General features: G+C 36.9%; 1 protein-coding gene across 4 annotated transcripts in view; it reads left to right on the forward strand.

The window, feature by feature from the left end:
* The window catches only part of LYST (lysosomal trafficking regulator), a 192,825-nt gene that overhangs the window by 57,521 nt on the left and 112,641 nt on the right, over positions 1-22,663 (forward strand). For all 4 annotated transcript variants that reach the window (XM_067711027.1, XM_067711028.1, XM_067711029.1 and 1 more), the window contains 9 exons: positions 908-998; positions 2,718-4,797; positions 6,197-7,220; positions 8,992-9,153; positions 10,647-10,803; positions 12,930-13,156; positions 13,662-13,728; positions 17,520-17,629; positions 19,758-20,190. In XM_067711027.1, the coding sequence (XP_067567128.1) occupies positions 908-998; positions 2,718-4,797; positions 6,197-7,220; positions 8,992-9,153; positions 10,647-10,803; positions 12,930-13,156; positions 13,662-13,728; positions 17,520-17,629; positions 19,758-20,190 (4,351 nt within the window). The remainder of the gene's footprint in view (positions 1-907; positions 999-2,717; positions 4,798-6,196; positions 7,221-8,991; positions 9,154-10,646; positions 10,804-12,929; positions 13,157-13,661; positions 13,729-17,519; positions 17,630-19,757; positions 20,191-22,663) is intronic.

A 22,663-nucleotide genomic window follows, 5' to 3' on the forward strand; every position in this document is an offset into this window, starting at 1 on the left:
TATCTCTCATCTGTATTGTTTCCCTGTCTCTGACACTGATCAGTCCCTTCCCCTCCCTGCCAATTCCATCCTCTATGTAGTGGCAAATCTGATTGTATCACCCTGACCCCCTCCCCACTGATTGATGTGAGGAATTTAAACTTGAGTTGTCATTAATTCCTTGACCACCCATGTCCCAACGTTTCCAGGTCTAGCACCTCCACACCTCTAACTGATAATGATTGCTCCTTTTTCTTAACTCCTAAACTGAATGCCTATACCACACCTGGGTATGTACACATACTACATGCCTTCTGTTCTTTAACTGTTTTGTGTATATGTATTCTGTGGACCAAATGAGGGGACCTTCTGCAGGGCTTGGACCATATCCTCCAGAAAGGGTAAGACAGTAAATGCTGTGGACCTAGTGTGCAATCAATAAATATTTATTGGATGACCTTCACTAATACATCTTTCTCTCTTTAGATATATTATTTTATTAATAATGTCAGTTTCTCTTTTTAAAATTGCGTTCTCTGAGTTTTAAATTTAACTGCATGAAGACTTTCTTTTCTAGTAACTTACATTATTGGTTTGCTAATTAATAGGGCTTAACTTTTCATTTGCACCTAGCAAATTTTTTTTTCATAGGTAAGGAATTCTTACAATGTGCATGGTGGTAATAACAGCTAGTTTTGGAAAAATCAGCAAGAATGTGCTAAATACCGTCAAATACTCTTACATTCTTCTGTCATTGGCAGGGTTTATAAGTTGCAAAGTATTGCAGCTTTAATTGGATTTAAAATAGGTTAACTTGATTCTTCCTTCTCAAGAAAAAGGATTTTTGGGTTCAATTTAAGACAGAATATTAGGAATTAATGTATTTCATGACCTTGGAACATGAAGGATTCTTTTATTTCTAATACAGGCATTGACATGTAGAGAAGAACTCCTTACCCTTCTTCTGTCACTCCTTCCACTGGTATGGAAGATACCTGTTCAACTAGAAAAGGCAACAGGTATGTTTCTTTTCTTTATCATATCACCTGTGTTACCACAATTCCACTGGGGAAAAAAGTTCCATTGAAAAGTTACTTCTGCTGTAACGGTTGATACGGCTCAAAATCAGAACGGTATATATTAGTATGATACTTAATATGAAAAATTCTTTAGGCAAATAATTTTTATTTCTTTTAATAATACAGAAACCATGGTCCTTCTTAGGGGATTCCTTGAATGTAATGATGATTAGAAAATAGATGAAGAAGCAGAACACTCAGCAAAAGGAGTAAATACGGATGTGTAGCCTAGTATTTGAGAAATGGAGAGTGAAAAGTTTGAAGAAGGAAATTAAAGATTCTTTGCTTCTTTTAAAGGCTGCTTTCCATTACCAGTACTCCGTCAATGACTTTTGCAGTTTAGTTTTTCTAGTGTTGCTTTTAAAGGATAAATTTGAAGTAATATTTTGTCAGGACTTGGTAGAATTCTTACCCTTACTTTACATACTTTTACACTTACATACTTTGAATTTCTGATTCAGAAAAAATAAAAATATGTGTATACATATCATATTAAGTATATGAAACTTAGTTTAAATGTTTCAGTGGAGGGGTTAACAGTTTTCCCCCTTGACCACTTCTGGAATATGCGAATTGTGAGATGCTTAAGGATATCTCAGGTTGAAAAAAAAAAAGAAAAATCTCCTGAATTGTATTTTAATGCCATGTATGCATTTTTAATGTATTTCTGATACGGAGCTCTCTTTTAGGGAGTTACCTGAGTTCTTGTAATATTGTTATCCTACATATTTGTTGATTCACTGATTCTGCTCTTGTTTTCTTCTTAATTTATAGAATTCACAAATTGTTAATCACTTAAGAAATCTAATTTGTGTCCTTTTGGGGAAGTTGTCTTCATTGCCTGCATCTTTTGCATACATGGAATTTGTCAGACTCCTTTTAATCTCCCTTAATTAAAGCACAAGTCTTTTATTTACAGATTTTTTAATTTATTCATTCTGAATTGTAACTGTATCTTTGTATAGATCTTATTACGTGTTGTTGCAAAGGGAAAGACCAATTTCATTATCTTTTTAATTAGTATGGAAAATTTATTCATTTCCCTAAGAGATAGGTGTTGAGTGGTGACCACATGGCAGCCCTAGGTTCTAGGCACTGAGGATGAAACAGGAATGCCTGTACCTGTGCCTAGTTCAGTGCGTAGCACATGCCGTAGATATTGTGAATGAATAACTCTTTTAACCTCAGTCTTGGAGAACATTTGGTATCTACTGTATGATTTGAAAATAATTTTAGAAAATCTTAAAGTTTCTAAGTTATATCAGGGCTATAAACTAAATACTGTTTTGAGAATATAATACACCCCTGTGTCTTAATTAATGGCATTATCGGAGGAGATTTGTAAAATGGTAGGAATAGTAGCGCTAAATACCAGTATTACTTTCCTAACACTGTTCTCCTTGTTTTCAGAATCAATTTGTATCCTTTGAACCAGTGCCACCTGGTACTTAACATGAGCGGGATAAGGAAGTGAAGTGATAAGGGGAGGAAGGGGAGTAGAGACATAACAAAAGGCTAAAGGAAATCAGCCCCATGATAAAAATATACTGAGGATAAACTCCTAAAGTGAATGATAAGTAAGAGGGTAATCACCTATGCAAACTGAGTTTTAAAACATATTAAGGTATTCTAAATTTTCTTCTTTCTTCATATTGTTAGATTTTAATCTACCGTTCTCAGCTGATATAATCCTGACCAAAGAAAAGAACTCAAGTTCTCAAAGATCTACTCAGGAAAAATTATATTTAGAAGGAAGTGCCCCAGCCGGTCAGGTTTCTGCAAAAGTAAATGTTTTTCAACAAAGCAGACGACAGCGTAAAACTACCCATCGCTATTCTGTAAGAGATGCAAGAAAGACGCAGCTCTCCACCTCAGATTCAGAAGTCAATTCAGATGACAAAAGTATAGTAATGACTAAGCATAGAAGGTCCCATCCGCTGCAGCATTTTGTAACACAGTCTCCTAAAGAAGACCACCTTACAGCTAAGCTTGACCACTTATCAACCAAAGAACAGACCCCTCCTGATACCATGGCTTTGGAAAATTCCAGAGAGAAGATTCCAAGACAGGAGTCAAACACTGACATTTTAAGTGAGCCAGTGGCCTTGTCTATCATCAGTCACATGAACAATTCTCCATTTGACTTATGTCATGTTCTGTTATCTTTATTAGAGAAAGTTTGTAAGTTTGACATTACCTTGAATCATAATTCTGCTCTAGCTGCCAGTGTAGTGCCCACACTGACTGAGTTCCTAGCGGGTTTTGGGGACTGCTGTAATCTCAGCGACAATTTGGAGAGTCGGATGGTTTCTGCAGGTTGGACTGAAGAACCAGTGGCTTTGATTCAACGGATGCTTTTTCGAACAGTGTTGCATCTTATGTCAGTAGATATTAGTATGGCAGAGATGATGCCAGAAAGTCTTAGAAAAAATTTAACGGAATTGCTTAGAGCAGCTTTAAAAATTAGAACTTGCCTAGAAAAGCAGCCCGACCCTTTTGCACCAAGACAAAAGAAAACACTACAAGAGGTTCAGGAAGATTTTGTGTTTTCCAAGTATCGCCATAGAGCGCTTCTTTTACCTGAGCTCCTAGAGGGAGTTTTACAGATCCTGATCTGTTGTCTTCAAAGTGCAGCTTCAAATCCTTTCTTCTTCAGTCAAGCCATGGATCTGGTTCAAGAATTCATTCAGCATCATGGATTTCATTTACTTGAAACAGCAGTTCTTCAAATGGAGTGGCTGGTTGTAAGAGATGGGGTTCCTCCTGAGGCCTCAGAACATTTGAAAGCCCTCATCAATAGTGTGATGAAAATAATGAGCACTGTCAAAAAAGTGAAATCAGAGCAACTTCATCATTCAATGTGTACAAGAAAAAGGCACAGACGGTGTGAATATTCCCACCTCATGCATCACCACAGAGATCTCTCAGGTCTGCTGGTTTCGGCTTTTAAAAACCAAGTTTCCAAAAACCCATTTGAAGAGACGGCAGATGGAGACGTGTATTACCCCGAGCGGTGCTGTTGCATCGCAGTGTGTGCTCACCAGTGTTTACGCTTACTGCAGCAGGCTTCCTTGAGCAGCACGTGCGTCCAGATTCTCTCGGGTGTTCAGAACATCGGCATATGCTGTTGCATGGATCCCAAATCTGTGATCATCCCTTTGCTCTATGCTTTTAAATCGCCAGCCCTGAAAAACTGTCGGCAGCATATATTAAATATTCTTAACAAACTTATTTTGGATCAGTTAGGAGGAGCCGAGATACCACAAAAAACTAAGAAAGCAGCTTGCAATATTTGTACCGTTGACTCAGATCAACTAGCCAAATTAGAAGAGACCCTGCAGGGAAACGCATGCGATGCTGAACCTTCCTCAGGTTTATCCAGTCCTTCTTACAGATTTCAAGGGATCCTGCCCAGCAGTGGATCTGAAGACCTGTTGTGGAAATGGGATGCCTTAGAGGCTTATCAGAGTTTTGTTTTTGAAGAAGACAGATTATGTAGTGTGCAGATTGCAAGTCACATTTCCAGTTTAATCCAGAAAGGCAATATTGTTGTTCAGTGGAAATTGTATAACTACATATTTAATCCTGTGCTCCAAAGAGGAGTTGAATTAGCACATCATTGTCAACAGCTCGACATTACTTCAGCTCAGACTCATGTATGTAGCCATCATGACCAGTGTTTGCCCCAGGAAGTGGTTCAGATTTATTTAAAAACTCTGCCTACCCTGCTTAAATCAAGGTTCGTGTGTGTGTGTGTGTGTGTGTGTGTGTGTGTGTGTGTAGATATTTTTTTCTCATTGTATGCTTTTGAATATCTTTATTATTTTTTTTTCTAGGATTTAATTTTTAGTTTAACAACTACCAAAAAATTCCCATCCCATGTCAGATTTTTTTTTTTAATATTTATGTATTTGTTCATTTGTTTGTTTTTACTGGGGCGGTCATAGAGAAGAGGATAGAGCCATTGATTTTAATTTCTCTGAAAAAGAAAAAATAAAGTTTTAAATATATTTCTGAGAAAAAAATGGACATAACACAAGTATCCAACAGCAGGGGCAAGGTTAAATTAATTATTTTATATTTTGTTGATGTACTATTATTAGCCATTAAAAAATAATGTTTAAAAGGATCATGTTGGGACATGAAAAACTACTTATAATATTTTATCAATAAAATAAAAATATCATCCACTTATTTACAACTAGGTAAAATATGCATATACATAAAATGATAATTATTTATGGAGGAAGTGAAATTAAGGGAATTATTATTTTTTAAATACCATGTCTACATTTATTGCCTAAGCAATATATGTGGAAAATACCATTAAGCAAAAAGGAGAAAATTAAAATTAATTTAGAATCCCATCGATGAGTTTTGCAGATTTTGTGATTATCAACTCTGATACTTAAAAAATAGTTTTATAAATAAAGCTTGCTTCTGATGGGTAGTTTGGCCTTTCAAATTAATGCATACACCATTTAAAAAACATAATAAAATACAACCCATCTGTGATCATTCATTATCTTTACAATCATTTTTTAAAAAATTCCTGACATTCTGACATTGTTTAAATAGAACTGACTTTGCTTTGAAAGGTTTTAACTCCTTGGCATATTTGTGGCCAGTGATCCAGATCCATGAGTCTTACCTGAGACAGAGCTGAAAAACTTCAGATCTGCAGTTTGCTTCTTTCCCTGTGTGACATACAGATTTAAAACAAACAAAAGTCCTGGGTGATCCATCAGGCAGACAAACAGATGGACACACAAATACCTCCGGGCTTCCGGAGTGTCCATCTCAAATGTGATGGTGGCTGTGGCACTGAGAATTGATAGAGAACTTTGCCATTTGGAGAAAAATATGCTTTGTTTAACTTAACTTGAGACGTGTTGCTTCGTTTAACTTGAGATTCGTTGTAATCTGTTCTTTTCAAATGCTGCTGGAGTGTTTGAAGAAGGATGTAAAAGTAACTAGAAAGCCACTTAAGATCCTGGTCATATCTGAGGACTTCAGCCAGATAATTGATGAGTTGAAATAGGTAGTGTTTAGCAATGGCATATTTAAATAGTATATGTACCTACTTATAAATGATGTTGCTATATGTAAAAGCTCTTGTATTTTTTTTTCTCTCACAGGGTAATAAGAGATTTGTTTTTAAGTTGTAATGGAGTGAACCAAATAATTGAATTAAATTACTTAGATGGTATTCGAAATCACTCGCTAAAAGCATTTGAAACTCTGATAATCAGCCTAGGGCAACAACAGAAAGATTCTTCAATTCCAGGTATTGATGGGACAGACCTTGAACAGAAGGAGCTGTCATCTTTAAATGTCAGTACTTTGTACAACCAGCAAGCTTATTCAGATTCTCAGAGTCTTAGCAAATTTTATGCCCGCCTCAAAGATGCTTATCCAAAGAAACGGAAGTCTGTCACCCAGGATGTTTATATCAACACGATAAACCTCTTCCTCTGTGTGGCGTTCTTGTGCGTAAGTAAAGAAGCAGAATCTGATAGAGAGTCAGCCAATGACTCAGAAGATACTTCTGGCTACGACAGTACAGCGAGCGAGCCTTTGCAACACATGCTGCCATGTTTCTCTCTCGAGAGCCTCGTCCTGCCCTCTCCCAAACACATGCACCAAGCAGCAGACATTTGGTCAATGTGTCATGGGATCTACATGTTGAGTCCAGTTTTCCAGAAACAGTTTTATAGGCTTGGTGGTTTCCGAGTATGCCATAAATTAATATTTATGATAATACAGGAACTATTCAGAAGTCCTGAAGAGGAGCACGGGAGAAAGGAGGGAGATATAAATGTAGAGGAAAACCAAGATTTACACAGACCTTCTCAATCTGAGGTCACTGTGAAGGAAGATTTATTATCTTTGACTGTGAAAAGTGACCCCACACCTTCAGAACTGGGTAGTCTGAAAAAGAGTGCTGACAGTTTAGGTAGATTGGAGTCACAGCCTATTTCTTCCATGAATGTGGAACATATTCCAGCCGCGGAAGCTGCTCCCGAGGAAGCAAAAGTATTTACGAATCGAGAAAGCGAGACCTCACTTCAGGGCATACGACTTTTGGAAGCCCTTTTGGCTATTTGTCTTCATGGCAGCAGAGCTAGTCAGCAGAAGATGGAATTGGAGTTACCTAATCAGGTAGTAACTTGTCCTTCCTCTAGCTATTGTGTTTTACATATACATATATTTATTTGTTTGTTTGTTTGTTTGTTTAAAGTTCTAATGTAATACTATTGTCATTTTGTTTTTCCAAAGATTCTAAGCTTTGAGGTGCTCCTGCATGCTTAGCACAGTACCAGGTACTGTGGCGGACACAGAGGAGTACATGAGCCTGTTCTTGCCCTCAAGAAGCTTACGTTTTAGTTTGGAATTCAGAACCCACATGTGACAAATTTACCAACTCTGAAAGGCATTAGTTACTCACTGAATGTCAGATGAGTAATAATGAGTATTGTATTTCAAAGTTCAGACTCTTCAGCCTTGTTGATTCTGTTTGGTGCCCTGCCCAGGTCCCCTACCAAGCTGATCCCCCCGTCCACCGTCTGCTGCAGATGTTGACTGCTGAGGACTCACACCTGTACGCATCTCCCAAGGAGTGCCCTTGGCCAACCTGGGGAGGGTGCTCAGAGCCGGTGCTTGATGGGAATGGCTCTGGGCGGGGGGGGTGTGTGCCAGTTTCTGTGGTGCAGCTGAGGCTCCGGAGCTTCCCTTGGAATTAGGCTGGGGCTACACAGTTATTCTGGAACTGCATCTTTGCCTGGCTTCTTCCCCCAACATATTCTGCCTCCCTCACACCTTTGCAAATTTCTCCTGAGAGCATGTCTCAGAGAAAAAGGAGTCCTCAGTTTCGGGCCTTGCTTCTAAGGACACTTCGAATATGGCAGCTCCCTTCTTTCCTTACTAACTCACCCCTAACCGTTCTGTCAGCCAGCAGGCTCTCCTGACTGCAGTCCCAGCCTCCATAATGCCTCCTGTCTAAAACATCTTGATGCCTCCACGTTGCTCACAATTAAAATAGACACTCCTTGGTATAGCACGCAGAGCCCATCACAGTCTTGCTTTCACTTCCTTGTTTAGCCTAATTTCCTGCTGTCCTTCACCATGCTGCAATCAGCCATACTGAGCTGACAGCTTCTCGAGATGCCATTCTTGGTCATCACTTCTGTACTTTTGTACCTGTTCTTCTGTCTGGCATATTCTCTCTCTCTGCTTCTATGCCTGCTGTCTCCAACTTGTTCTTCATCGTTCATCTAATACAGTCCTTCCTCTGGACACTTTGACAGGTCTCTCAGGCACATCCTCTCTTTTCTGTACTCAGAGAACTTTATTTATAGCTCTCGTATGGTCACCATCATATCTTGTCTGTATGTATCTGTGTCTCACATTGGACGGAGATAATTCCTTAGGGAAGAAGTCAGTTTCCTATCCATCCTTATGGCCTCATCCCCTAGTAGAGGAACGTAGGCAAGCAGTGAGAGTTCCCCTGAAGGACAGATGGGAAGGAGTAAAGAAGAGAGGAAGAGAAAAGGATTAGAACATAAGTGCTTCTTAGAGTCTGAAGGAATCTCCAAGAAGGAATTTGTAAAATCTAGAGATGGTTAATCAAACCCCTGAAGTTTTAACTAAACATTCTTTGCATGATACAATTAATTTATGGTACATTGAAATTCAAAACCAAATAAGATGAGTAAAGCATTTGATAAATTAAAATGTTGTTATTAATTGTAACAGTAGGATGTTTGTATAAGCGCTAGGTATTTACAGTCATTTTAATTTCATATCAACTGCAAATAAATGGACTAGCGTTTACTTAAGTAACTATTAATTTATCATTTGTTTTGTCACTGTTTAATTTTTTCTTAAAGCATGTTAATATTCTTAGTCTCTCTCTTTTTTCTTTTTACCTTAGAACTTGTCTGTGGAAAATATACTGCTTGAAATGAAGAGCCATCTTTCCAAGTCAAAGGTGATTGAAACAGAATTAGCAAAGCCTTTATTTGATGCCCTGCTTCGAGTTGCACTGGGGAATCATTCAGCAGATTTTGAACACGATGATGCTATGACTGAGAAGGTATGAATAACTGACAGTTGTGTTGTTTGGGTGTGACTGGCAGAGGCAGAAGCGTGTGGGATGGGAGTAAGACACCAACGAATGTGGTTAGGACATATGGGCCAGGATTTGGTCATGTGAGTTCGATGGGCCGTGTCGCCGTCACGTGGGGTGGATTGTATTTAGTCAGTGCCGTATCTCATAAAAAACAGGAGAGCAGTATGACATGCTTTTCTTCATCTAATCTGGAGATTTTCTGAGAATTACTTCTAGTTAGGTGGAAAGGTATTATTTGATAAGTCTTACGTATAAACTGATAGTTTATTAAATAACAATTCAGGGATGGCAGTGACTCAGCTGTCTTATTTGATCCTATATTGGTGCAGCTAATATTTCCAGAACTCTCTTCTCACTTTAATTTTAAATCACTCAGCATTAAAAATGACTAGTACTTGCATAGAAAATAGCAGTCATAGTTTTTTAGTTGTTCTGTTAACATTGTTTTCTAAAAGAACTATTTTAATTTTTTTCCCTGAAACTCGGATACATATTTAGTTAACTTCCCTCTCCTTTCATGTTTCTTTACCTTTAGTTAATTGTCACCTCTCCTTTATCCTTATGTAACTTCTTTTTAAATTCCTTGGTCTGGACATACATTGGCATCTTATAATCTTCTGCCATAATATTTTATGTTACTGTTTGTCATAAGTTAAAAACTTAACTGAAATAACTACTAATGCCTTCATCATATTACTGAAGCAGTTGATTAACTGGAAGATGTTAAAATACCTACCTAAAATGTCAAAATACCTAGGTGGGTTAAAATACCTACCTACTTATTAAAAAATAAGTTTACTTTACCTTTTATTACTGTTGCAATGATAAAATACTCTGAGCTTCTTCAAGTGTGTTTTCTAAAATGAAGATAATAGTAGCATTTTTATAAGAGAAGGAAAATTTCATGCCACTAGATATTGCACAGGGAGTTAATGCTGGAACTCTTGATTTCTGAGATGCTTGTATATAGACAACTGTATTCTGAAATCTTAAAATTAATTTCCTTGAAAATTTTTCATCTCTTCTCTGGTTATCTAATTTATGAAACACTTTATTTATAAAAATCCTATGAAAAAATCTTTTCCATGAACAAATATGTAAAAATAATACATATTTATTCACATGAAGTTGTAAGAAGTACAACTTAATTCTACCTCATTGTGGTTTTTAGTCATTTCTTATCGTATAACTAGAATGAAATTTCTTAGACTTATTTTTCAGTAAAACTGAAATGACCTATAGCTTAATCTTTTAGGACAGCTATTTTTTGAGGTGTTAATCAAGAAAATTATTCTGTGTGAATTTCATAATGTGTAATGGTTAATATTGATTCCTAAGACTTTTTTTCTTAAAATACCGAAGCTGTCCTTAAAATAACTTTTGAGTAGTAAATACCTTATTTATGAAAAATGAACAAACATTACAGCTTTTGCCTTTTAATTACACTGATCTTATAGAGTCATCAGTCTGAAGAAGAATTGTCGTCCCAACCTGGTGATTTTTCAGAAGAAGCTGAGGATTCTCAGTGTTGCAGTATTAAACTTTTGGTTGAAGAAGAAGGTTATGAAGCAGATACTGAAAGCAATCCCGAGGACAGTGAAACCTGGGATGATGGTAAAATATCACTGAAGGACTTGTGATTGGATTTGAAGTCAGATTATTAATTAGCAAATGGTTCATAATAATATCACTTTAGAATTTTGTATGGCCTTACATCGTATTGCCTTACATTTAAAAAGTGCATTGCATCATCATTTCATTTGCTCTTGACAACAAATTCTGGCATTCTTGTAAGCAGTTTAAAACAATGAGATATATTTTGTTATCACAAACATTGACCGAGTGCCTAAGAATACAGGGTAGAGGAAGTCCCTGCTTTCATATATATTCTAGCGGAAAAGGCAAACAATAAGTATCAGAAATAAGCAGTATGAAGAAATAAAACAGGGTGATGTGATAGTGATTGGGTGGTCGGAGAAGGCCTCTCTGAAGATGTGTTTACGTTGAGGCCTAAATACAAAAGATCTATGCAGCAAACATTGACAGGAAGAGCATTGCAGGGAGTTTGTTATAAAGCTTAAATAATATAAGGAATGCAGACATCTCTTTGTGGCCTCCAGGGATGCTGCAGCATAGATTTCTTCTTAGCTCACCACAGCCCAGCTTGTTTAGGATGGAACGACATTGCATATGGTCCTTTGTTTCCAGGCCTAAAACTTGGGTAGAATGGAAAATATGGAGATTTCTGGGAAGGCTCCATCTTTAAATCTGCTAATCTAGTGACTCTGCCAGTACTGTTAGTCTTCACTAAGTTTGCAGTGGTTTATCTTCCTCAAAGTCTATTTTCTCTTTCCCACTGAGTGAATGGGAATAATCACTGATGTCCTACTGAAAGGGCTTGATGGGCCCATAGCAGGTATTTTTTGTTTCTTTGTTTTTTTACCATAAAGAGAGTGAAAAGAACAAAGGAACAGCCACGAATTGAAAGCCACACACATATATATATAGTCATGTAGCTTACTTGATTCATTAAACTACTTTAATACGTTTTTTCCAGTTTTATTGAGAAATAATTGACACACATCACTGTGTAAGTTTAGGGTGGTTGGATTGACATACTGTGAAATGATTACCACAGTAGGTTTAGTTAGCATTCATCATCTCATACAGATACAATAAAAAGAAAAGAAATAAACATTTCTCCTTGTGATGAGAACTCTTAGAATCTACTCTCTTAACCTTCCTATATATCATACAGCAATGGTGACTATAGTCATCATGTTGTACATTATATCCCTAGTACTTATTTATCTTATAACTGGAAGTTTGTACCTTTTAACCACCTTCTTCCACTTCTCCCTCCCCCCCACCTCCTGAGCAGGTGCTTTTGAAAAAATACTGGTTTAATAGTGTTAGTTTTTTTTGTTTGTTTGTTTGGCCACACTGTGTGGCATGCGCGATCTTAGTTCCCTGACCAGGGATCTAACCTGCACTCCCTGCAATGGAAGCACGACGTCTTAACCGCTGGACTGCCAGGGAAGTCCCAACAGTGTTAGTTTTATCAGAGTACAGACATGATTTTATAATGATAGATTTCCTCCTTTTTGTAAGTTTGCTAAATAGACCTTAATTTAAAGAATTTTGGTCTAGGTAGAAATTTATACATTTCTTACCTATATGAACTCTTTAAAAGAGTACAGCAGTTTCTTTAAAGAGCATAAAAGTTAAAATTTCCAAAATGTAATATTCATTGAAAGTACTTGAAATTGAAATTCATTGAAAGTCTGTCTGTTTCTCACTTATGAAGAAGACACAGTATAAAATTCATCCAACCAATAGCCAGCCCTACTGTTTTCACAGAGTTATGGGCAAACAAATGAACTACCCTGTGATTTAGGTATTTTGGCATCAGAAAGTTTGGGATAGCATTTTGTTCCAGTTGTGTCAAAGGAGTGTGTTAAACCTCTGTCACAGGTCTGTAAAAATTACAGTTGATAATATTCGTGGTTCTAGTGAAGATCAAAATTACTTTTAAGGCTACTCATTTATCTTCAAAATATCCATATGATTTGAGTTTTCAGGATACTTATTGTAATCAAAAGTCAAGCAGTAGGAAAAGGTTTTGTGAGCCTCTTATAAATAGCACTTGTGCCACTAGATCTCCTAAATGATGAACGAGATTTGAAATCTTTTGTCAATGTTTAGGGAATAAAAATAATCTTTTCTTTTCCCCCTTTTAGGGGTAGACTTAAAGCCTGAAGTAGAAAGTTTCAGTGCATCAAGCAGTCCAAATGACTTACTTGAAAACCTCACTCAAGGGGAAATAATTTATCCTGAGATTTGTACGCTGGAATTAAATTTGCTTTCTGCTGGTAAAGCCAAACTTGACGTGCTTTCCCACGTATTTGAGAGTTTTTTGAAAATCATCAGGCAGAAAGAAAAGAATATTTTTCTACTCATGCAACAGGTAAAAGATGTATTTAGTTAAATGTGATCAATATTTACCACACGCATGCCCCAGTTACTCATCTCTTTGTTTATATATAACCCAACTTGTCTGAAAATTGAGATGATTACTTACCTTTTATAATACCTTAATGTATGTTTTTAGTACGAGTGATATTCTAAAAATCTCCTATTTCCATAGTTCTCCAAAGTAGCATAAACATTAATGTTGTCATTGGCTAACTAATAAGAATCCTAGTATGTTTCTGAGAGTGGATAATATTTGAAAAATTGCATTTAATTTTAATATATGGTCATTGTTTTGAAAACTCAGAAAACAAAACAGCATAAAAAACAAAATGAAAATTATGTATAATCCTACACATAGCATTCTCTCCACTTATTTTAAAATACCTAGAAATGTGTATACAGTAGACTGTCAAGTAATTTATTATGATATTACAGTTGCTTCATGCTTTCATGAGGTAAGAAATTTAATTTCTTATGTTTTGTTTTTTAATCTTCAGGGAACTGTGAAGAATCTTTTAGGAGGGTTCTTGAGTATTTTAACACAGACTGATTCTGATTTTCAAGGTGCGTTGAAACTGTTTTAAACAATAGCTTTGAAATAATTTTGTTGCTATGTGAAATGAAGAGTTGACAATAATGGCTTCCATTGGCATAGTGCTATGTGGTTTCAAAAGTAGCTTTATATGCATCATCTCTTTTGTTTCTCAGAACCATCCAATGTGGTAGACATAGTATAAGTATCTTGAGTTTATAGAGAGGAAAATCTAAATTCCAAGGGACCAAATTAGTTGTTCAGGGTCATATACATAGAAGTGGCATTGCGAGGACTGTAGCCCAGTCTAAACACTGTATTGCTGCTTTTTTTTTTTTTTTAAAAGAAGTTGTTGGGGGTAGACGTTTTTATTAATTTTATTTATTTATTTTTGCTGTATTGGGTCTTCGTTTCTGTGCGAGGGCTTTCTCTAGTTGTGGCAAGCGGGGGCCACTCTTCATCGCGGTGCGCGGGCCTCTCACTATCGCGGCCTCTCTCGTTGCGGAGCACAGGCTCCAGACGCGCAGGCTCAGTAGTTGTGGCTCACGGGCCTAGTTGCTCCCCAGCATGTGGGATCCTCCCAGACCAGGGCTCGAACCCGTGTCCACTGCATTGGCAGGCAGATTCTCAACCACTGTGCCACCAGGGAAGCCCTGTATTGCTGCTTTGATCAGGTATTGCTTGAGTGCCCACTCTCTACTCTGTACTTTCACAGGCATTTGACAAATTCATAATGAATACGTAATATGATTATATTATATACACTAGATAGAAACCTAGATTTTAGTTGGAGAAACCTAAATTGTAATTGGAGAATTAAGGCCGACATACACAAAATGTTAATTTGGGTTTGTCACATATTTTCTCATGATCAAATTCAAGTTATGCATTTTGGGCATGCATACCTCACAAGTGATGGCTATGCCTTTTCACAGTGCATCATATCTAGGGGTTCATGATATCTGTATCTTGTTACTGGTGATGTTGACTGATCACTTGGTTAAGGTGGTGTTTTGCCGGGTGTTTCCATTGTTAGTATTTTCTCTTTATAATTAGTAAGTTTCTTATGGGGAGATAACTTAAGGCTATGGAAATATCCTTTTTTTCATCATACTTTAACCCACTCATTTTAGCATCCATTGATGACTCTTGACTGAAACAGTTAATATGGTGGTTTGCCAAATAGTAATTTTCTGTTTCCATCATTCCATCTCCATTTATTAATTGGGATTACACGGTAAGGAAAAGCCTTCCCTTCTTCCCCATCTACTTAGTGTATGGGTATATTTTTATTTATTGTGTTGGGCACTTAGTGGACTTTTTTGATCTGAAGACTTATTTCCAGCTTAGCTCTGAGAAATTCTATTCCATTATCTTTTCTAACAGCTTTACTGAGATATAACTTGTATACATGAGATATATTTGTGATATAATTGAGATATATTAATATACTATACCATTCACCCATTTGAAGTATACAGTTTAGTGTTTTTTAGTAGGTTCAGAGTTGTCCAAGTTAAAACATTTTCATCGCCTCAAGAGAAACCCCGTACCCTGTAGCAGTCACTCCCCCTTTCCCCTTCACCCTCCCCCACGCACGTGCCCCAACCCCTGGCAGTCACTAATCTATTTCCTGTCTTACAGATTTACCTATTCTAGATATTTCATGTAAATGGAGTATGTGTTTTTTTGTGACTGGTTTATTTCGCTTAGCATAATATTTTCATCTATGTTGTAGCATACATCAGTACTTCAGGTTTTTAAAAATCATTTTTTTATTTTATTTTGATTTAATGTAGATTGCTTTTTAATTTTTTTATTAATAAGCTTTATTTTTTACAACAGCTTTACCTTTACAGAGAGACTGAGCAGATGGTACAGAGTACCCAGATTAACCTTAGTATATTTGCTATAATTAATGAACCTATATTGTTATATCATTATTAACTAATGTCCATAATTTATTCAGATTGCCTTAATGTGTACCTAATGTTCTTGTGTTTAAAGATCTTAGCCAGGATTCACATTGCATTTAGTTGTCATACCTCCTTAGGTTCCCTCTTGGCTGTGACAATTTCTTAGACTTTCCCTGTTTAATGACCTGGAGAGTTTTGAGGAGGACTGATCATGCTGTAGAATGTCTCCCTGCTGAATTTGTCTGATGTTTTCCTCACTGTGGTATCTCACTGTGGTTTTGATTTGCATTTCCATAATGATTAGTGACGTTGATCATCTTTTCATGTACTTGTTAGCCATCTGTATATCTTCTTTGGAGACATGTCTATTCAAATCCTTCACCCTTTTTCAAAATCAGGGTGTTTCTTTTTTTGTTGTTGAGTATTGGGAGTTCTCTGGGTACTCTGTATACTCTTCAGTTCCTATTTTTCCCCTTGGTTAGGCAACTCGGCCAGTCTGCAGACTTTTACAGTTATACCTGGTAGCCCTGATGCTAACATCCCACCATACATCTCAGCTTTTTCTTGGCAGAAGCCATTCAGTTTCTTTTGAGAAGAGTTTACAGGTTTCGGGCATAAAGGTAAAAGGTGACTTATCCGTGCTGTTTACTCGGAATCAAGGAGAGAGGTGGATGTCACAGACAGACCTTTTATTAATCCCTGTGCTTGCAACCCCGTTCTTACTTCCTCCTCAGATTTGGGACAGATCGGCTCTTCATTCCTCTGAGCCCCTTTGTAATTCAAAGAGATTCTGGGCTGCAGCTTTCTCTTTTATCTGTCTCTCCTTCCATCTTCAAGAAATATTTTTAAATCTCTCACTTGACCTGCTCCCAATGCCCACTGCCTCCCCACTTTTTTCCTGTTATGGGTTTCTTCCTTTTTGTTATTCTGAACTTTCAGTTCAGCGACTTTTCGGTGGTAGACAAAGGCATATGTATATGTATGTGTATATCTCTATTCCCCCATTTTGAACTGGAGCCTGTTAGTTTTGAACTGGAAAAAAAAATCTAAGCACATACACTTTACATTGATCATGTTATTTTCCTACTCTAAAACCTTTAACTGATTGATGTTACTTACAGGATAAAGTCCATGCTATTTTATAGTCTTGTTGCAAGTTTATTTCTAGATATGTCTACCATTACGCTACTGTATCAGTTCACTGCTTCTACAAAACATGTTGCTGAAACATAACTTCTGTTCTCAGGTTTTATATCAGAATTATTTTGTCATGTCCAAAAGGGAGATAATATTTATTTTGTAGGACTTTATTTTGGTTAGGATTGGCTGAGATAATGCATGCAAGTATACTTCGATCGCTGTAATATACGCTACAAATATTTATTTTACTCTAGACAGTTTATGAATTTGTGTATTACCAATTATATTTCATAGTAAACCCCGTGATAGAATAAAGTGTTCAAACTAATCATTTGTCATATTTTAGTGTTTTCGTAATTTTTAATACTTCCACTTTTACTTATGTCATCTAATTTTCTATTTAGAAAGTTATAATCATAAATTAAACATTTTCAACATGAGAAGGTAGCAGACTATTTTATGGTACCTAACAGCTTATTTAAGAAATACCGTGTTAATTTATGCTTCTTTAAATAATACCTTTATTTTACTTTGAGCTAACCAATCTTTAAGAAAAGTGGTTTTGTTGTTGTTTGTCAGTTGGTTAGTTGGTTTGCATTTAATTGTATTGTTATTTCTTCAGCAGATTTTTGGATTATTAGAGTATTTATAATCCATTCAAGATGTGACAATAGTGTTTGATCTCTTTCAGTGAAATTGCTTATTCCGTTCTTTTAATTATTGTATATTGGCTTTAATTTTCCCCCTTCTCTCTTTCTTTAATTTAGCATGCCAGAGAGTACTGGTGGATCTTTTGGTATCTTTGATGAGTTCAAGAACATGTTCGGAAGAGCTAACCCTTCTTTTGAGAATATTTCTGGAGAAATCTCCTTGTACAGTAAATATGCTATAATTTGCCATTTTTTCACTGATAACTAATAGAATTTTTTTTTATTATTTAGAAATCACTAAGCTCTCTCTTTTGATGTGGTAATTATTATATAGTCAGCTCCATGTTATTGTGTGTGAACTTCTCGATTATTTTGTTATTTACACAGTTTTAACCATTTTGCTTCAATTTTGGCTAGCTAGACATTATCATTGGGATTGTAGTCCCTTTACCCCATTCCACCCCAAGTCTTTGTGCTTAAGAAATGCTAAATAATTTTAATTACTAAAGATAATTATAAGTAATTATAACCATTTTGAGAGTTACCCTTTTCTTTAAGAAAATTGTTACTCACTCTTCATTTATCTTCTATCACTTGTCCATTGGTGCAGCTTAGTGATTTTTAGACCGTTCTTTGCTAAGAAACCCATTTTTATAATGAAACCTTGACTAGAAGCATAAGCAAATAAAACAGAAAACTTTGGAGCTACTGTCTTTGAAGCAAGGTTGAAGGATGTTCCTGAGCCCTGCCCATTTCACCACCCCACTTGAGCTTTGTAGACCCCGAGGGAGCTCTGTGGAACACAAGGTCAAAAACCACTAGTGTAACGGAGAACAGTATGGAGGTTCCTTAAAAAACTTAAAAATAGAACTACCATACGACCCAGCAATCCCACTACTGGGCATGCACCCTGAGGAAACCATAATTCAAAAAGAGTCATGTACCACAATGTTCATTGCAGCACTATTTACAATAGCCAGGACATGGAAGCAACCTAAGTGTCCATCGACAGGTGAATGGGTAAAGAAGATGTGGCACATATATACAATGGAATATTACTCAGCCATAAAAAGAAATGAAATTGAGTTATTTGTAGTGAGGTGGATGGACCTAGAGTCTGTCATACAGAGTGAAGTAAGTCAGAAAGAGAACAAATACCGTATGCTAACACATACATATGGAATCTAAAAAACAAAAAAAGGTTCTGAAGCACCTAGGGGCAGGACAGGAATAAAGAAGCAGATGTAGAGAATGGACCTGAGGACATGGGGAGAGGGAAAGGTAAGCTGGGATGAAGTGAGAGAGTGGCACGGACATATATACACTACCAAATGTAAAACCGATAGCTAGTGGGAAACAGCCGCATAGCACAGGGAGATCAGCTTGGTGCTTTGTGACCACCTAGAGGGGTGGGTTAGGGAGGGTGGAAGGGAGGGAGACGCAAGAGGGAAGAGATATGGGGACATATGTATATCTGATTCACTTTGTTATACAGCAGCAACTAACACAACAGTGTAAAGCAATTACACTCCAATAAACATGTTAAAAAAAAACCCACTCATGTAGACAATTGAGAACTGACTGTATATTTACGGAATGTTTCTATTCTATTTTTCTGAGTTCATTTATCATTGTAATAATCAACATTAGATGTTATTTTATGCATGGGTAGGGCATTGTACTGGGTTAATCGTTTCTATTTTTTTACTTGTCTCCTTAGTCGTTGCTTTTCCCTTTAATTAAATACTTGTTTCCTGTCATCTCTTCTGTACATTCTCTGTTTGAGTTTAACCAAAAACTTGTAATTATAAATAAACCTAAAAACCTTATTTTAGTTTACCAAACAGAGATGAAAGAAATTTTATTTGATTAGGGAAAAGACATCTAAAATAAGGTGGAAAGTAACGGAGCACTCAACTTTGTGAAGTCAGTCATGCTGTAAATGCCATTTAGAAATCTGAAGCATTTGTAAGGTCTCTGATTCTATCCCTCATTTAAAAATAATTGATAGAAGCAACTATAGTGTACTTGGAAATAAACATCTTTCTTTGCTAGAAATGATTCCTGATATAATTATTGTATTTAATTGCTAGTACTTAAAACCAACTCATAACTTTTTAGGTTTTAACCACAAGAGATTATATATTTTAGGACTGAAACCTCTGTTTCATATTTTATCTTAACTACACACAAAAAATGAATATTTTAATGATATAGTAGATAGGAAGGTATTTAAATAGGAATGCTGATATGCATATGTATATGTTTGTATTTTCATTTATAACCTGACTTTCAAGATTATTATGTACCTTGTAACATGATTGTAAAGTTTTGTGTGGTTTTCTTCTCCTCTAGGAAATTCTTCTTCTGGGTATTCTGAAAATTGTTGAAAGTGACATTACTATGAGTCCTTCACAGTATCTCACCTTCCCTTTGCTGCGTACTCCAAATTTAAGCAATGGTGTTTCATCTTTTTCACAAAAGTGTCCCACGATTCTAAACAGTAAGGCCATGGGGTTATTAAGAAGAGCACGAGTTTCGCGGAGCAAGAAGGAGGGTGACAGTGACAGTTTTCCCCAGCAGCTGCTTTCCTCTTGGCATGTAGCCCCCGTCCACTTGCCATTGCTAGGACAAAACTGCTGGCCACACCTGTCGGAAGGTTTCAGCGTTTCACTGTGGTTTAATGTGGAGCGCGTTCACGAAGCTGAGAGTACCACAGAAAAAGGAAAGAAGACGAAGAAAAGAAACAAATCGTTAATTTTACTGGATAGTAATTTTGGTGGAACAGGTATGACAACAGCGTTATCGGTTGCACTAAGGTTTTTCCAGCGGCGGTTTTATAGTAGTTGAGCACTGAGAATACAGCGATGCTCTGACTTACTCTCAAATGCTCTTCACATGGAATGCCTCAGCAGGGCAGGCTCTGACTTACCGAAGCCTGCGTTGTCAGATAGCCCTGAAAACTCCATTTTCTTCTGTTCTTTTGCCTAGTGTGTATGGGGCGGGGGAGGCAGGTGGGCCACATCTGCAACTGCTGCAGGGCTCACCAGCCCCCTTTCTTGCCTCTTTCCTGGTCCCGTCACTGGGTTAGGGTGGCTCCTGGTGTTTGAAAAGGAAAGGATGAAACCCTGTAGCCACTTTGCCATCCGTCTGCCACCGGTTTCCCACCTCCTGTTAGTCCGCCTCCATTTCATCTCCTTTCTCTCTCGTAGTTCAAGAATGTTTAAACGCATCAGCCAACCTCCAGAGTGAGAATAAATTTCATTCCAGTTCTTTCTATAACTGCTCGAATCGCGATTATGCTACTAGGAAACTGCTAGGTAGAAAGAAGCTGTTCGTTAGAAAGCAGTTTATGGTGGTGGTAAGTAAAGCAGGTAGGCTAATTCTTAGGGTCCATGAATGAATGAAATAACTGAATGAGACAGGTTTAGGGGGTTATGATTATAGGGAGGTGCTGGCCTCAATGGCTGCTCATTCCACAAGGTTTACACATGCCAGCAGAGCCTCTGCTTCAGAACACTAGGCCTTCACCAGTATCTGGTTTCCAGGGAGGTCTTCTACCGCTGACCTGTAGATGGAACGGAAAACCTTAACGACACTGTCGAGATTGAAGGGTCACCTGATATCCACAGTTGGAGCTCTGAATGTCACCTGATATCCACAGTTGGAGCTCTGAATCTACTTTTCCACAGACGTTATTTCCAAGTTATTAGCAGAACACACTTAGGTACTTTTATGGGTTAGCCTAGGAAGCTGAACTTTTAAGAAATCTTAGCAGATAATTTAATGTTTTAGGTAGTTATAGTGTTTTCTTTTGTGAATTGAATTTTGCCACCTAAGAATTGATAGCTCTGAAGGATATACATGTGATGTTATTGATGATGGTGCTGTCTAATGTACATGGAGAGCTTTCTGGATTGTGTCACTTTGCTCTGCTCTTGCTATATACATTTTTAATCTTCACAACATTTCAGTAAGGTGAGTGCTCATACTGTCTGTATTTGTAGATGAAGTTAGGCAGCATGACCGATTTATGTGGGTGGTAAGTGCTGGAAATGGATTTAAACCCACCTATATTTAATTCCAGAGCTTAAATATCACCACTACACTATGAACTGCAGATCTCTTTCTTACATATTAAGTGGGAGCAATCACAATGTAAACGGTCTCTTATAAAATGAATAAATATACACAATGACCTGAGAAAACTACATATTGGGAACATTTTTTAAATTTCTTATTGTAAAGATGTATTAGAAAATGTGTGTTTTAGAAAGATAATCTTGCATGAACATTTAAAATTAACATTTAAAAATAGTATACCTACAAAAAAATTGAAGAAAGGTGAAGAAAATATTACAGTGATAACACATCCTTTGCCACTAAACCACTGTGTGCCGTTGAGCAAGTTATTTAACCTCTCAGCACCTCAGTTCTGTCACCCTCAAAATGGGGATAATAATATTTACCTCACAAGATTGTCATGAGCACTAAATTAAGAAATATTTATAATATAACTACTCTGAATTCCTGAACACACACTGGTTTCTCTTCTGGTCTCTTAATTGTACAAGTTCAGATTTGATATGGAAACATTTTTTTCGATATCACTTCAGATATGAGTTCTCTATATATCTTACATCTTGGGCAATAGTCCTCAAGATAATCAATGAATTTAACTGTTCTTTTTTAAGACTATTGTCATTGCTAGGGGGAGTATTCTTAAAAATTGGTGGTGGTTTGTTGTTGTTGTTTTTTTTTAATATGATTTTGTTTTTGATATGGACCATTTTCTTAAAGTCCTTATTGAATTTGTTACAATGTTGCTTCTGTTTTATGTTTTGGTTTTTGGCTGCGAGGTACATGGGATCTTAGCTCCCCAACCAGGGATCAAACCGGCACCCCCTGCACTGGAAGGCAAAGTCTTAACCACTGGACTGCCAGGGAAGTCCCTGGCGGTGGTTATACCCGTAGAAAATTGACAACCAATATATGTGCAATCCGAACACAATCCAATATAAGTGTTTATCTTCTCTAAAAGTCCGAGCCTTTGGGCATGCATTTTATATTTTGGTACATCTTAGTGTAGCTTTACATGAAGTCATGAATCATGGTAATAGGTCGCATGGCTGAGGACTGAGCTCATCATACATACTCAGGCAGTGCTAAGTTTTAAGTGGTGAGAAAGAGAAGTCAAGATCATAACCAGATGGCTCAAAGCCTATAGCATTTACCTTCGCTTGCCTTGGAGAGAGATGTTA

The sequence above is a fragment of the Pseudorca crassidens genome, chromosome 16, assembly GCF_039906515.1.
Source record: "Pseudorca crassidens isolate mPseCra1 chromosome 16, mPseCra1.hap1, whole genome shotgun sequence".
Lineage (NCBI taxonomy): Eukaryota > Metazoa > Chordata > Mammalia > Artiodactyla > Delphinidae > Pseudorca > Pseudorca crassidens.